Source organism: Sylvia atricapilla, chromosome 2 (genome assembly GCF_009819655.1).
Source record: "Sylvia atricapilla isolate bSylAtr1 chromosome 2, bSylAtr1.pri, whole genome shotgun sequence".
NCBI lineage: Eukaryota > Metazoa > Chordata > Aves > Passeriformes > Sylviidae > Sylvia > Sylvia atricapilla.
Genome location: NC_089141.1, coordinates 79,427,825 through 79,445,377, shown reverse-complemented (window position 1 = coordinate 79,445,377; position 17,553 = coordinate 79,427,825). Strand labels below are relative to the sequence as shown.

The window sequence follows — 17,553 nt, the reverse complement described above, 5'->3', positions numbered from 1 at the left end:
GCAGGGTGCGGGGGAGTCCCGTGCCTCCCGGCCCTGCCGCTGATCCCCGCTCTTTGAGCGGCGGTGTACTCGGGAAACAGTTTTAGCAAAGGCTGGGGTTTAATGCTTATTCAATTTCATTTTTTTGCCCCAGATTTCGCTCCATGTGAGCCCGTCGCGCCCCCCGCACGGCCCCGGTGTGAGTCAGAGCGAAGGGACACCGCGCACGCCGGGCAGCGACCGCCCGCGGCGCGGCGCGGAGGGGCCGGGGGGTGTTACCTGCCGGCCCGCTCGGCCGTGCTCGGCGCGGCCCCGCCCGCCGCCCGCCGCCCGCCGGTAAGTGACAGGCGCGGCGCCCAACCAGCGCGGCGGCCCGCCGGCGGCCCTATGAGCGGCGGCGGCGGGGCAGCGGGGCCGCGCTTATATGGCTACGGCAGCGCGCTGCCGCCGGCCGCGCTCCTGCGCCGGGGACTCGCAGCGGCGGCGTCGGGGGTTGGAAGCGCCGCGGTGGGAGCGACAGTGGCTGGCGCCGCTCCTCTTCCCTCGCTCCGTTCCTTCGCCTCCGCGGTGGGTTAAACGTCGGCGCAAGTCCCGCGCCCGCCGTTCCTCCTTCTCAGTCGGCCGCCGCGGCGCGCACTGCAGATCGCGCAACGGGAGAGGGACGATTTGACGCTGCGACCCCTCCGTCCCCCGTTTTGGTTTATTTTATTTTTGTAATCATTGTCGTCCGCCCCTTTTTCCTTCCTTGCTCCGCTCCGTGGTCTTTGCCGGCGACAAGGACAGCGGTGCCCCTCGGGGAAGCCGGAGCCCTGCGGATGCGCCTCCCCGGGACTGGGGGAGCTGATTCGGAGTGGATTTACTGACTCGCGGTTGCTTCCGAGCTGCCCGAAACAGCCCGGGCTGGTGCCCGTAAGGATTGCAAACTGCGGGGAGCAGTGAGAGACATACAGGAGGAGCCGCCCGCCGAAGCTGTGTCGTTTTACCCCCGACCCTTTTATTTCTCCCGCCACCCTTTATTTTACCTTTTTTTTTTTTAATTTATTTTTTGTTTTACTCCATTTCACGCGGGCCTTAGACACTGTGAACGCGTATGGCGCTCTGGATCCAAATGGGAGTTGGCAGTTTGAGTGGCATCTTCCAAGGCAGCCGGGAGACCCCCACTAAGAGGAAGGACTGAGAGGCGTTTGCTTCTTTTTTTTTTTTTTTTTTTTTTTTTTTTTTTTTTTTTGTCTATTGCTATTACTTCGGCGGTAGCTTGGATCTGACCTCACAGGAGATATTCCTACATGCGAGTGGCATACATGACTCAGTAGATCTGCTTGCAGCTCTCGCCAAGTGCATCGTCGACTCTTACTGTGTGATTTTTTATTTTTTTTCTTTGATTTTTTTAGTTATTCTTTTTACCCCTATCAATCGTCCCGGCTGTTGGGATACCGGGCACCCACCCTGCTGTTGCTGCTCAGGTGCGTGGGAAGGCGCACGGCGGAGTTGCTGAGGCTCCGGGGAGGGACTCGGTGCCGCCTGCGACCATGGCAGCGCGGAGGCGAGATGCCTCCGCCTGGAAGTACTGCTGGGGAGCCGTGATGGTTTTATGCAGAACTGCACTGGCGCGGTCCATCGTTTTAGACCCCATATATTGGAATTCCTCTAACCCCAAGTAAGTTTCCATCCCGCTGCCGCCCGCCGTTCCCCCGGGGACCGATGCCGTCCTCCGTGCGCGGGGGAGGGACGGGACGGTGCCGCAGGTCGGCCGCGGCCGCCGGGAGACACGGGGACGGGGCGGAGTGCAGTGGCGGTGAGCGGCGGGGCTCCGGCCGCGGCTGGCGGCGAGATCCGGCCCTTCCTCGGGCCAGCGTTCCGTGTGACGGCGGAGCTGCCCCATCGCCCCTTGCCCCCGGCGGGAGGGTCCCGGGAGGGAGGAGCGGGCGGAGGCCGGGCCGATCCGGGGCGGCGGACCGGGAGTGGGCTGCGGAGTGGTGCGGCGGTAGCAGGATAAAACCTGCGGGCAGAGCTCCGGGCTCCCCTGGGCTGGAGCAGCGGAAGAGCCGGGCTGCGCTGAGTTGCCAGGAAAGGGTGATACTCTCCAACTTCTCCGTCTGCAGATGCAAACTCATCCCATTGACTCCAGCGAAGTTACATCTGCTTATAACAGGGCTAAATTTGGTTGTGGAGTTGGTGGTATCAAGGCACATGTCAGTGAGTAATGAACTAAGCATTACCCATCACACAACCATTTAGTGTCATTCTTCATTAACAAACCCAAGCAAAAATATACTTGCGTTCCCAGGACCTCACTTTAAAAGCTTACTCTTAAAAAGAGATGCGTTATCTTTAAAAAAAAAAAAAAAAGGCTACTACTTTACTTAAATGTGCAAAATTACTGCTGTTAGAAAGAGGAACTTTTTGAAAAGTGGGCTGTCCGTCTAAAGAAAAGTCTGAGGCAGTGATGTAAAGCTACTTACACTTCTCTTTTGTCTCCTTGGATTTTTAACATACAAAATGGAAGTTGGCTTTGTTCACTTGTGAGAGCCTCTGAACTTTTGTGATTAGAATCACTTGTTGGGAGAACAAAAATCGCGATAAGAAGTAGACTCTAATGTGTTAAGGGAATTTTAAAGCAGAAATGTTTTAAAATATTTTTATATGTGTGCTCTATCTTCGGTTATAGATGTTTAAAATTAAATAGCGTTTCCCATTAACTCCAGTAAGTACATGTGTTGTTTTCCCGGGGGAGTTTGTAGAGGAAATGTTAGGTGGTGATGAGACACGTATGAATGAAGTATTTCCTGAATCAGGGATTAATCCTGCGCAGGTGTCAGAATCTCTAGGAGTTTGGTGAAGCTTTCAAAGTTTGAATTAGGAGTAGCATCTCAAGTTTACCAAGTAACCTTGCCTTACAGTCATCATCTGTTGTTGCTTTCACTAAAGAAAAAAAAATGCTAGAGATTTCTATCTGTATTTTTTTAATACTTGCTCTGTTTCTCTTCACCAAGAAGTTTCCTGATCTTTCTGAAAGAAAAAGAACTAAATAAAATTTAAAAAAAGCGGGGCTCAATTCAGAGTCTTTATTTGTAGTATTGACTGAAAAATGCCTTTTTTTTTTTTTTTTTTTTTTTAAATGTACCAGGTGGGAAGCCTGTTAAAATTTACCTCCAGTCACTGGCTCAGCACTTCCATGATGCTGCATAGCTAAAGCCTTTCTTTGGCTTAAGAAAGGCACGGCATCACATCAGAGGATAAAGCGGGCTTTATAAGGCTGTTTAGGCTCTCGAAAGGCAAAGGCTGAGAGCCGGGGTTGCATTGCAGGAGTGGGCCTGCTGTGCTGGTGGAAAACAGCCTTGGCTCGGCCTAGGAGGAAGGGGAATGCTTTTGCATCCCAGCCCTCGCTGGATTTATGCCTACAGAGGTCACTCTTCCAAAGCAGAAGAGCCGGCTGCTCGGGCTCTCCTCTGCCAGCCCCAACCTGCTTTCGCTTTTTTTTTTTTTTTCTCTTTCTTTTTTAAAAACTTACCTTGATCGCTTTTATTAGCCATCAGTGAAACGAAAGCATCCGAGCAGCTGAATTCAGCCCATCTCACAGAGCCTGGGGATATGCTTCTTTTGTCAAACACGATTTGTGTTTCCATTTAGTTAATTCTAAACTGTTTGATTACAAAAAAGGTTTGAATGTTGTTAATGGTAGATCTAATGATAATATCTAATTACTTTTTCAACTTAAATGCACGCTTAAAAATAGGTTGTGTTGCTGATGTAATTGAATTTTCTTGAGTGATTCATTGAGGCTTAATCACCACAGTGAAGAAGTACACTATTAAAATTAGTCTTTTCAATTGCTGGGGCTAGTGATTTATAGGCCTCTTGGAGGCCTGGCGTTTGAGGAGGCTTGCAAATGCATTCCTAATACTGCTGCTGGTGAGGCAACTCTACTCGGAGCAGAATTTCTTACTAATTCTTCTCACACTTGTTTGCCTGAAGGATCCTGAATAATTTGTCCTTAGATAAGGTTGTCCTCACTCTGGATTCAGGCTGAATGTTAGCTTGGGAAGTAAAGCTGTTGAATAGATCTTGGCATGGTATAATAATAAAGCTCCTTTCTAGGTTTGAAATAATAACTATCTTGGGTGCTCGTTAATTTATTCAGGGAAGCTGTGCATTTAAGTCTATTGAAAGTCTCAAGACATAAATTTGCTGAACAGGTAGGCAATTAAAATGGGAGAAGTTGTTAGGTTGATATAAAGTATGAAATAATAAATTTTAGGTTAAGGTGAATGTATAAACTGAATTGGTTTTGCACTGAAGCCTGGAGGTTATAATTTCTGGCAGGTGACTGGGATGGAGAGCACGCAGTAGCTATTGCAACACAGAGTTCCCCGCCTTGTTCCCCCCTTACCTTTTTAGAGATCTGCTTTATTGCCTTGACCGAATCACGAGATTGAAGTGACCTCCATAAAACAATTATACCTGTGACTTTATTGCTTGGGAGGTTAAACATGGTTGCTGTAGATGGTCTTGGCAGACTTTATAGACTCATCATCTGAAGAACTTTAGATCACCTGATCTTGAAAACACAGAGGAAAAATTACTCTGGATTTAACTCCTGTTGACACTTACTAACGGGAGACTTTCTGCCTGTGTTGTTTCTGCCAAGACAAACAATGTATGCAGATAGCATAGATTGCCTCAGTTTCACCTCACAAGGGCTCAGCACTGCCTTTGACTCTCAGGACCACACGTAATGTTCTGGGACGTCTTTTAGTGAAGCAGTGGAGAAATCTCATTCAAAAAACCATTGCTTATGTCTAAGCGTCACTATTTCCCTGCGTGCTATAGGCCAGTGATCAAGGCGATTCTCTTCAGTGACATGTGGAAGGTTATCCTCATAAGTGCTGCCTTTGACACTGATTAAGTTAGATTATATAGCTGTTTTTCTCTCCCTCTGATAACCAGTTATATATGGGATATTTCACAGCCTGCCTCAGAATGAATGCTAGCATGTCAGAAACTGATAAAATAAACTGCAATTGATGACCCTGTTAAATGTTCTATTCAGTAGCATATAGACTAGTCTGCTTTTCATTGTATCTGAAATTCTTATTTTTGTAGGTAAACAAATGCACATTCACTACCGATTGAATAGCCCCTTGAACTATGCTCTGCAGTTTGCATTTGGGTTAATCTTGTCGGTTTTAATACAGAGGGAGAAAAAGCAGAAAGCACCAGGGGTGGAATTGTTAGTGCTTTCACATCCACATTCCTCACATTTTGTCAGGATGATAAACTGTAGGTAATGGACAGCCCTTGTTTCACAGGACAGGCAAGCCAGCCAGAGCACAAAGAGCTTGCTAAAACGGTATCTCACAACATGTTTGGGAGGCTCTCAGCTAGACAAGAATTTATTTGGGAGTCCTGTGCTGTGGGACTACACTTTCTAACCTAAGCAATTACAGCTTCAAGATGAAGAAACAGGAGTGGAAGGTTAAAATTATTTAAACGCATGCTCCTAAATTGTACCCAAAACATAGCTGTTGACACTTGGCATGCTAATAGATGGAGCAAGTGGTGGCTTCTGGTCAGTTCAATTGATAGTTCTAGCATTTGTAGCCAGGTCTCAGAAGCACAAGTGAATTAGCAAAATTAATTCTAAATAAACTGAAGGCCTATTTCTTGAGCTGGTTATTTTCACCAGCCTTACATATGTAGAATATAATTGCTATATTATTTATAGTAATTGTCTTAAAGCATGTTATCTGTAAGCTGTGTGCTACGTTATTTCACTTTGTTTAATGAAGTAATTGCCTTTAGAAAGGCGGTGACTAAAAGTCATGCTAAAATCACTTAAGTTCTCCCTCTTCCCACACACGAGAATGCCTTCCTTTTTTTTTTTTTTTTTTTTTTTTTTTTTTTTTTTTTTTTTTTTCCTCCCCCTCCTCTTCCTTGTTTTATTGTAAGGCGATCACATTGCTTGAGGTGTGATACTCTGGATCCTCTCAAATTCGGCCAGGGTTCCTGGCATGGGGAATGAGGAGCGGAGGAGGTGACTGCTCCGACACGCTGGCAGAGACGGGCCTTTCAGCCCTGCGCAGCAGCCACAGGCAGACCTCCTTTGGGACCTCTTTTTCCTTTATGATCTGGTCTTCATGCATCGTGCAAACCTGCAGTACTTGAAATTGCTTGTTGCAAATGAGAAGAAAGTGTTCTTCTGAGAAAAAAATAGTGATTAAAATGTTATTCATGTGTGCCTAATGTCTGTCTGCCTTGGCTGCTGACATAAAGAAACCTGTTTTTCTGGTCATTTATCATACATCTACATGGATTTGCTTATGAGCTCATTCTTTGTGAGGCGTTGTGGAAACTTACATAGGAATGTTAAACTGCTTGAAATATTTTGATTAAAACACTGAGTGCCACAGTATGTAGACTTTTAACTAACACTCTGTTGTCTTGAGGGAGGGGGAGGTTTTTTTGGGGGGTGGGGAAGGGAGCAGCAAGGGAGAAGAGTTTGTGGGGGAGTTGCATGAAAAAGCAGAGGAAGGGAGGATGGCAAATGGACAGTGTTAGAAGAGCTTGGAAAAAACTCCCGTGGCTTCATTGTCTCCTTAAAGCCAGAGAACACAAAGACAAATGCAATTCAGCCTTTCTCCCATGATGGAAAATGTAAACCGTTGACACAGCTCCCATGTTTAACTTGTTTAATTCTCATTTTAAATTCAGTACTATACCAGCCGTGTGAACTCTGAAGATTTCTTTAGTAATCCATTTTGTAGTTCCGAATCAAAAACAAAGTGAAAAGGTCTGACACAATTTGCTTTTATTTTTAGGCAAATCAACCCTGGTCATAGTTAATAAGGGGATTACAACCCAGACTAGGTCTTTACAGATGTAATGTAAATCAAGGGCAGAGTATAAAGAAACTGATCCCTTTTGATTGAAGTATGGTAAAAAGGCATAGAGAAACTAGCAGCAGTAATCTGATTGTATGGCAATAAAACCACCATTTTCTGTCTTTCAGATAAAAATAATGTGGTAAATCCATGCAGTTCATAAGATGTAAAGGCAGATAAAGGGTGATGCCATGGCAACATATAGATTAGCTTGATGTTAGAAATGACACGTCTCTGAAAGGGGTGTTATAAACTAAGGGCCTTGCTCCGGGCTGTAAGGTATTATGTGAGAACCGCACAAAACTTGGGGGCCGGGATTAGGAACTATGAAAGGCCTACTTGTGGCTTGGGGTGGTTGGAGCGGTGAAGAAAAGCTGCTCAGTTCTTGCTCATTGGTGGTGTCTAATATGGTAAAGATAGATTTCATTTACTTCTTTTTGCCGATTTGGGGGCCGGTTAAAACTCGAGATGGCTGCAATTGAGAGGTGTGGAAGATTCTCCTTTTTAACTCCTGCCCTAGCAGCAGCCTTTCCGAAGAATTGGCTGCACTTGGGATTTGTTGCCTTAATCTATTTGGGCTTCGGGCAGGAGCATGCTGGCAAGGCACAGCGAACCGAGGGGAGAGGTACTGTTGGGGTTATCTGGAAGGAAAACAGAGAGCTTTTGATTTCAGCTGTGTTTTAGTTTGTCTACCACTCCATGGGAGCAGCAAAGATAAACATGCTGCATTGTCTGTGCCTAGGCCAGGTGATACTTCAGCATCTCTTGTGTTTCCCATCCTGCAAAAATATAAAAGAAAAAAAAAACCCAAAAAACCCTGAACAACCACAAACAAACCAGCATCCATTCCTATTTACCAGTCAAACTGCAGATAACCAAATGTCTCTGGCTCAGTCTCAGGTGGTGTTTATTTCCGAAAGGCTGGCTGAAATCTAGGAATGAATGAGATAAGCATCTGCCTCCCCCCATTCCCCTCCTCCCTGGCCAGTTTACAATCACTGGGATGAGTTCGCTGTCAGCCCCTTGAGTTTAGCCGCCAGACAATATAGCTATTGTTTCATCATTTGTTTTAAGTGATTTGCAGCTGTAAAGGTAGTAAAATATCTTTCCTAGTGCAGCTACTTGGATGTGTTTTTTCTTGCTTTTTCTCATAAGGAGCCTATAAATAGTTAATATTCGTTTTTCTACCCAACTGACAACCCTCAACGCCCACAAGTTAAAGTCAGCATTACATTGCAAATCAGGGGTACGATTCAGATGAGAAGTATCTACTTTATTGCCTGTTCACTTGTCTGCGAAGGGGGGAGAAGAAAGCATTCTACGTTTCTTAAGCGCAGTCTAGACACAAGGGGAAAAAACACCGAATCCTACAATAACAGTTGTGTCTTTCTTTACTGGGAATGAGCCTGGGATGAGCTCGGCAAAATGGAATTCATGCTGTTTGTTTGGCAGTGGCTCGGACACTTTTAAAGTGGATTGGTTTTTGCTTCTTTTTGTTTGTTTGTTTGTTTGATTGATAGATTATTCCAGGTTTTTTATTTTTTTCATATAAAGATGTTAATTACATGCTTGAATTTATCATTCTTACCCTATCCCATAGTATGCTGGAAATCTTCACAATTCTGACTGAAAAGGCAACTCCAGACCCCAAACTGTCAAGCCGCTGATGCTGATGTGATTTAACAAATGGAAAATAAACAAGTGCATATGGGGATCCGAATGGATTGGCAGAATATACAGGACCTGAAGTGCTCATACGGGTTTCCTGTCTTGAAACTTAGCCTTCACAAATCTATAGCAAAAGATGCAATTCATTTCCTGAAATTCTCCAAAGCTGAGGGGCAACCTCATCTAATTTACAGGCCGGTCACATTCAAGCACCTTGCATTCTGCATTTGACAATGATTGCTAATGGGCCATTCAACTAAAGTATTTGCTTGTTAACAGGGAACAGAGCATGATAAATGTCCAGCAAGCTTGCAGCCTCCTTCAGCTTTTCAAATGCAGACTGGTGCATATTTATGGCAGGCAAATGACAAAGAGGGAAGCTGAATTACTCTGGCCTTATGCTTTCTGCTCGAACAAGGGTTAAAGTAATTAAAGAAATAATGCAAAAACCGATGTCCTTTGTTTGCCCACCATTATCCAACGTTTAGCTTTCGAACCTGCCTGTCATGTCACATTTCAGAAATGTCCCAGATAAGGCGGACAACTTTGGCAGGGCACAGGGAGAAAGGGAGAATCATTTACGGGGAGCATGAATCCTGGACAGTGGACCCCACCTCTCCCTGCATCCGGCGTCTTTCCCCTCCAGGTTCCCCTCACCTTAAAGAGTTTTCACTGATAGAAACTCGAAGGTATATTTAAAACAGAGATTTTGCCTTTTGCACTCCTGTTCCCTAAACAGGGGCGAAAAAACCCAACTCTGAAGAGTGGACGGGCTTTGAGAAAGCACGTGCATTGAGCTCAGTATGTTTCTGGAGGCCATAAGAACAAAATGGCGGAACAAAAATACGGTTTTGCCTTGCTCCTCTACCCCCAGATAGATCCAATTAAGACCCAAAAAAGATAAAACGTGAACACAGAAATTTCCCAAACTTGAAGAGTCTTCAGTGTCATTTTGAATTATCTAGGTTGGTGGGTTTTTTCTTGTTATCATTTTTGTCTTCGTAAATCCGGGTTTAATCTTAGCCTATCTAGCTCCTGTTCAACTTCATGAAAACACCTCCAGTGATTTCAGTGAGTACTGCAAGTCCTGCAAGCCTGAAAGGACTTACAATTACAGTATAATTATTTTTTGTTATAGGCAAAATTTAAATTTTCTTTTTATGAAAAAAGTCTATAATTTTACTCTAGGAAAGAGAACATACATGAGATTTTTTTTTTCTGTTATCTGTGATAGAGAGAACTTTCCTTTGATGTGATTATATACATTGTCAAAGACAGCAAATAAGGGCAGGACCTCTATCTTTTTTGGCAATCCTGGCCAGCCAACACCCAGTGTTTATTGAGGTATCAGCATGATAATTATAATGCAGCTGATTTAAACTTTGATGTAATAGTCTATGCTTTCTTCTGGTTTTAAATATGAGTTCCATGCCAAAAAAGATAAAGGTTGGTAGAGGATTGTGTTGCTAGGTGAATCATTCCTGATGTATGACATATACATAACTATAAGATGTATTTCCTACCTCTGTAGTGTTCTTTTAAAATGTCTCATGGGTGATGGCTGAAATAGGATTTACAAAACTTTTTTTGGTAGGATCAGAGCTTTGTACGCTTTAAAGGAAAGTCAAGTTTCACATGTGTCAACGGAAAACAAGAAATTATTTTGCTCGTTATACACAGCAGTATAGGTTAGATGGTGAAATGATGTTAAGCTGAAAAATTTGTGGTACTGCAAATTGGTTCTTACTGTTTTCTCAGCTTTTGTTTGAATAGGACATTTATTTAAATATCCAAACCAGAGAACAGCAGTGGAGATGGTGAACACTGACTGCACTGTAAAGAGAGATGTGTTTTAAAGCTAATAAAGAGTGATTTGAAATTTTATTATCATTATTATTATTGTTAGCTAAAGCCCAGTCTTACTTGAATGCCGTTTTATTTTGGATTGGGAGTTCTGCCAGTCTCCAGCCTGTCAGAGCTAAGAAGACTCAAATCAAGTCCAGGCCTATTTCTGCAGCAAACAGGAATCCTGGCTCCTTGCCTGTGGATTCATTCAGGAAGACCCATCTGGCTTTTGATGTTCTGCAAGTTTGAAGCAGTTTGTTTAAGGAACCTATGCAGCCAGCACTGGTGGAAGCACACATAACTGCGCTTCTTCTGACTTCTCATCAGTGGTGCATCATTTCACAGTTTCTTTTTTGCTTGGTGCTTGCCATCTGCTTACCTACTGCCTGAGCAGCAGTTGGTTTCTATACCTGACTGGATGAAAGTGTAAATTTGGAGTTGGAAACATCTTGACTCCTTTTGAGGATTTGCAATCCCATAGCATTCTCTGTCCACACTTCAGTTGCTTTCCTCATGTTTAATTAATTTCAGTTCAGAAGCAGTCTAGCTTAATCGCTGCACAACACTTTACCTTCAGGTTTTTAGGGGGCTTCTTTTTCCAGGGTATTTCTGAGCTGTGTAGGTTAGCTGAACAGGGAAGGTCACGTTTGCGGACAGGTTACTTACTTGAGTGTCTGAAAAAAATGTTTGAAAGGTGGTTTTTAGTGGTAGTCATTAGTTTTCAGGCACTTTCTGAGGAAAACCAAATGCCACATCTTTGATTTACCAATAACGTATTGTAGTCTTCTGTTCTGTGGATCAGTGTGTGACACCAAGGCAAGCCAGGACTGCGCTGTGCTCCTACAGCCTGACTTGGGAAACTGTCCTTATTCAGGAAAGCTCATGTCGAGCATGTGCTGAATGCTGAATATTTTTGCTGAAGCAGGACGAATTAAGCATGAGCTGTCTTGAACCAAGGCCAGTGTGAAGAGGTTTTTTGGGGTTGGACAAATACAGATCTCTCCAAAGCTTTGTTGACTTTTTTAAAATCAGAAAATGATGTCAGAAGCTACATCCCTGTCTGCATTTGGAAAGAGATATATAGCTTGCCAGTAGTCAGAGTGTCCCTTGTGTCAGCTGGAAGCTCAAGCAGGTCTATCAGCTGTGCCTCTCAAGTCTGGCTGCACAGGTAGCTCTGCCTCAACTGAGTTTTCTGTGCTTTTTTATTTTAGCTCACTGTTTGGTGTAATGCCAGCAGCACATTTCCACTACACCTGATCACTGAGACTGACCTGAGAGCCCAGGTTTCCCCTGCAGGAGAGGGCCTGGTTTTTGAGGGGTGCACTGACTGAGCCTCCCTGCAGTAGAGGCTGAACCAAATGTCAGTGTCTCGTGAGTGCAGCACAATGGGTTAAACCTGAGTGGTTGGATCTCCTGTTATCCCCAGCTTTCTGCTGAACCCCTCCAGTGGACTCTCCCATCTGGGGCAGGGATGTCATTTGTGTCAGATGCACATTTTGGATGTTTGCAGATTTATTTTAAACTACTCTGGTGTCTGTTAAATTCATTTCAGAGGCTCAGACAAAAGTGGGACATTGTAGTGGGACAGAATCTGTTTCTTCATAGGTCAGAAATCACTACTGTCTTGAAGGTGGCTGTGGCCAGCTGTTTTTATTCTGGTTCTGCACATCAGTCAAACCTTGGAAAAGTTGGTACTCAAGTAAGAACATAGGATCTTTGTGCTTGCAAGTGGCTGAACCTTGGGTTTAGTCAAAGAATTAAGTGGAGACAGATTATATAGGTCTCCCATTTAGATTTTTGCTCAAGATCATTTTCTCCTTGGCATAAAAATGATTTGCCAAAATAGGTTTGTTTATACAGTTCTGTTACTGATTTTGCATAACTTTTCCTGAAAGTTGTGAGTTAAAAATTTGTTCTACTTCCGGTGATTACTTATTCAGGCAAATGGTATGCAATAATACGTTTTCTAACAACTGCAAAGTAGATGAAATCTTCTCTTTGATTTGGAGATACAATCACCGATTATTAATGTCTCATCAACTAACAAGACAGTCTCCGCCCTCTTTTATAGACTTTGCTTGGAGCATGTCTTGAAACAAGACTGTACAGGTGTGAGCAAATTGTAGCTAAGAGAAGGAAGATTGCAAACTTTGGTTGGCATCCTTATATTGTGGCTGACATAAGACATTTGTTTTTCTAACAGGAATGGTAGAGAATAGCACAGAATAGCACAGCAATAGAACAATCTGGTTTGCACTTTCCAAAAAGTAGTTCTTTGGCAAATGCCAGCTGCTCTCTGTTAGCTTTCTAAAAGCAAAGGCTTTAGTGACTTGTGTAAGAAACACACATGGTTTGGTTTGACTTTCTGTTCCATGCTAACTACTGCTCTGCATCTTTTCAATAAAGTGCCATCTCTTGGGTTTGGCACACCCTGCCTCTGTGAGCACAAGTCAAATAGAGCAGTGGTTTTGTGTTACGCTGAATTCATGGCACAGATTTTTTGTATTTTACTTTCTTTTTTATTTTTCCCCAAAATTCAAACCATATAAATGCCTGATTATCTTTGCCATGAGAGCAAAGAACTACTTTAATATTCCCAGTAGCATATTTTGAACAACAATTCTTTAATTAAAACAACATTGGTCTCTTCCTGTATTTCATGGCTAGCAAATGAGAGAAAACACCAGTGTTAATATCAAAGGGAGTCAGTTTTCATTACAGTAATGGTTCAATTGTGCAATGCTGTAGGCACTGAAATTTAATATTATTGTGACTTGTATTGTAATTGTAGGATGACAGAGGAAAATGGATTAAGTTTAAATGTAAGTGTACACAGCAGCACATGGACTTTGTCAAATGGAAGCGGAGGGTTGGTACAGGATGGGTCCCCCTCTGGCTCTGTCATGATGAATTAGCATTTTGTAAATAACTGGCCACTAGACTATAGATTTATTACCTTTTGCAGATCTATGTGGACATACACAGACATACACAGATTCTGTGCTGACTGTAATTGCAGTATGGAGTTGCGGAACAGGTTTATGCCTGTAGGCTTGCAGGGTATTTGAATGTCTAGGCTTCTTGTCTTCACCTTTCATGAAAATATTCTTGCCTGCCGGTTTGTGAAGTTTTGTTCCGAAGGATACACCCATCCTTTTAGTTCAGGCATTGCTAACATATGCATGGCCTCAGACTGGAAGCTCTTTGTCATCCTGATGAATAAACCAAATTCAAGTTTCAGGTGATCTTTGCTTTAGAAAATTATGCTGGAGACAACTACTGTTAATGAGCAATATCCCCCTCTTTTCGAGTTGCCCATAAACATTCAGATTGCAATGGAAGACAGCAATTTAAACCATCCATTACTGATCTCTTCCATAGAAGATTAAGGACAGTGAAAGCTAGATGTTTAATTTATTTGCAGTGTAGGCAAGTGGAAGATGTCCCTAAAACAATGCCTGATAGTGTATTAGTCGGTAAACCATGACGCCCTGTCGTTTTACCCCATATCTTCCCACTGTTCCTCAGATGTACGTTCACACTGAAACCTGTTCTAATGTTAAAGTGCAAAAGGGGGCAGTAAAGTGCTATCCAAAAAAAAAAAAAGCTGTTTTTATGGGTACTTTTTGTGGCAAAAGTTGCATTTCTCAATAGGCTTATAATCACTCATATTAAAATAATGATCACAAGAATATCTTCTGTTTGAAAGGCTTACAAATGCTGCCAAAGTGTGTCATTAAGAGCTATGGAAGTAATGTTTGTCCTGTGTATTTCCATGTACTTCTGTCCTTGAATGGAGCCCTGAAACATGCTACATATTTGGAAGGAATCAAAGTCAGGAAACTTTCTTCAGATATATTTAGGATGTAGCTATATGAAGCACTGCTGAAAGAATTCCAGCTTTGCTAATCATCTCTGATTCTCATGTTGTGCATTACTTAGCACCATGTTTCTGGAAAAAGCAAAATGAAAAGAATGCTGAGGCTAGGGGTTTCTGCTTGAAGTACTGAAGTGTGTAGTGGTGGCGTGGGTCAAGAGTTGGGCTCTCATCCAGACCCACATGCATCATTTGTCAAGAGGCAACTAGAAAGAGCAACTAATTACAGTGCACCTACTGAGTGTTTTTTCTTTCAGAAATTTCTCAGAGTAAGCCATTTATACAGACTGGCTGCTACTTTACACTGCAGCCACTTGCAGTTTCTAAACTCTACACAGAAAGCACATTTCTGCTGAAATGAAATTAAATAAAAAGGAGAATGTGCCTGCATGTGTCTGTGTTTGTGCATGAGAGCAAGTGAGCAGTGATTCCATTTGCTGAAGCTGAGTAAGTCCAGCACTGTTGTGAGGTTCATATTTCTGTAAATGCTGATGAAATGTTAATATAATACACTTTAAAATAGAACATTGGTCATACTTATATATTTATTTTTTTTTTGTTCCTTACTTAAAAGACTGTCGTGAAGCACATTAGTGGTTCTTTTGTGGTAACAGGAATTGATTTAGTAAATGGATCAGAATTCTCTAGTGCTTTAAGTACTTTAAGCAGAACAGTAATGGCTTTCTGAATATAATACAAAAAGTTAATTGCTATTAATAGTGCCTTATGTGGAGGTCATGTATGAAAATGGACTATAAAAATCTGTATGTTAAAAAAAATCCTTAGATTTAGTAAAAGATTGGATTGTGTATCTTTTCAACATTTCAGGCCTTACCCTTGTGGTAAATATTCTGAGCCAGGTTTCACATTCTTGTGCAAAAACCCCATTGCACAGGGAAAGACAGATAAGTGTTTGCTCTCAAAAGTTTTTTAAGGCGGGGAAGAACGTGATTGATTTTTCACTTTTACGTAGGGAAAAGCAAGCATTCATTTTTGCTCTCTGGATTTAATGGGAGTTGAGGGGTAAAACACAAGTTGGTTTGAAGGTTTTAGTTACGTAATGAAGTTTAGTTATGTATTTTTTCTGCGAGTGAGAGCCAAAGCAGAAAGGGATAGGGCGACTTTCCAGCAAAACTGAACCACCTCTGGCAGGCAGAGATGACATCCCATTGAAACAGATACGCTGCCTAACAGCAAAACCCTTCTGGCAGCTGCGCACCAGGTGGCTGAAGGCAGGACGCTGCCTTGGCTGCACACCGTGGCAGGGAAAAGCGGCTCTCGATGCCCCTGTGTTCGTGGTCACTCTGAGGTGCCACGATCCCAGCCTGAGATGATTTCTTGGAGAGGGACTGTGAAGTGACCTACTTCTGCTGGAACCCAGGGTTGGGGTAGCCTTGAGGGGGAGTCTGCGACATTTGCTTTGGCTTACTTGCTTTTTGTGAAGAATGAGATGACATCTGTAACCTTGTACATCACAGCTTTTAAGATTTTTCTCTTCACAGAAACAGATTTTCTCTTTGAGTGTCTCCAGTAGGACTTGCTTTTGGTGCTGGGTTTCAAGTGACCTTCCATATACGTGAAGGGTGAAAGGGGTACAGTTTTGCCAAATATCACATCTTGGCTGAAGGGTTTGTGCAAGGCACCTTTAGACTTGTGACAATTCTAAGCGGAGTGGAATGAAGAAGTGTCTGTATTTCTGCAACAGCACTAGTCATAAGAGTTATTTGTTGAAGGAAGCTCATGACAGATCTTTCTAGGAGACCAGCTAGGGCATTTTCTGATGTGTTTGGAGACGAATAGTGTCTGTGGGTGTCTGTATACAGTAGAAGCTCTGTGTCTGTAGAACTGTGATGTGATGGAACAATTTGGCTGTCAAATCCAGCAGGTCCATGCAAAAGAATACTTCCCTTGGGGAGAAGCGTATGCACTCTTAAGCCCATCCTTGGTCTACATGTATTAGAAATCCCTTGTTGTATTTTGAATGCTTTCCTCTAGGATTTTGCTAAAGGTAGTGCAATGAATGGATAAATGAAAAGGCTAAAATTTCACCCATGTTCCTAATTGCCTGTTCACTAAAAATTTTCAGAAAGTGTAATAACGCTACAGAATCATTCCTGTGTAGGTTATTAAGATTTCACTTGCAAACACACTGCATTGTTTTGCCATACTGAAGTCGATGGAAATCTTGAAACCAATGTCAGTAAGAATAGGTCCAAGAAAAGGCACCAAGAATGGTGCCCGTTTGCATGGCTACTTGCGGCACATGAAATGGCACATGCACTGACACGTTGTATCCAGTGTTGTGATTAAAACAACATAAATCGTCTATCATTCCCTTTTTCAGTGCACTGCAAGCCTTTGCCCCAAGCAGCCCTAAAGAAAACAGGCTCCTTTTAGAGGTGGGGAAGAGTGAGGAGAATGAGGTACCCTAAATCCTAGGATTGAGATCAGCTGTAGTTTCAGGGAGCTGCTTCAAAGCAGTTAGGAGCTTACTGCAGGTTTGTTTCAAGGGAGCCTAAACTTTCAGTGGAAGTGAGAAATACAGGACTTGCTGCTTTACCAGCCTGTGTAATAATATTTTATAATTTGGTTTTGTATAATGTCATACTTGCCACTAAAGATCTTAAGGGATGAGCGTGAATATATTTGTTTATTTATTTGTTTGAATTCCATTTAGTTTCTAGCCTGCAAGTCCCATTAATGCTAGTAACCATTCCCTAAATAAATAGTTTTATTAACTGTGTGGAAAAATGTTACATGTAAATAAAGGTTAGCAGATTAAACTTCTTAAATTTTATTTAAATTCAAAAACATCCCTGCTTAGCATGTTGTGTAAAACTTTCCTGTAGTATTAAAATGATTTAATAAGACTGCACTGGTAAAGAAAGGTAGCTTCCAAACTCACTTTAAAGAATTTTAATATTATGAAATGCTATAATGTTTTTGCTTTCAAAGTTTCATTTGCTAGTCTGTGTAGAAAGCCAGTCTATTATCTTGCTGTGTCACACTGTGGTATTTTTTCTTGCAAAGATTTTACGTAGGCACAGTGCCCTTTTTCCTCATAAAATTATGTACCCGTTTTGAGACAGACTCCCCACATTAATTTTTTTTTTTTTTTTGATGAGGCTTGTTTTTCTGTCTGTTCACAGCAGTTACTGATCCTGCTTTCATTGAATTCATGTTCACTTAATCTATTTAAACTGGAGTGAGATGAGTCCTATAAAATCACTGCTTCTGCACAAAAATGCATTTACTGTTGGGTGTATACCTTATATGCACACGGCATATTTTTGTACATGGCAT

General features: G+C 42.6%; 1 protein-coding gene across 1 annotated transcript in view; it reads left to right on the top strand.

Annotated features, from left to right (window-relative positions):
* The first annotated feature begins 452 nt into the window (after positions 1–452).
* The window catches only part of EFNB2 (ephrin B2), a 46,048-nt gene continuing 28,947 nt past the window's right edge, over positions 453–17,553 (top strand). Inside the window, exon 1 of the mRNA XM_066313509.1 lies at positions 453–1,636. Coding sequence (XP_066169606.1) covers positions 1,509–1,636 — 128 coding nt within the window. The 5' untranslated portion in view covers positions 453–1,508. The remainder of the gene's footprint in view (positions 1,637–17,553) is intronic.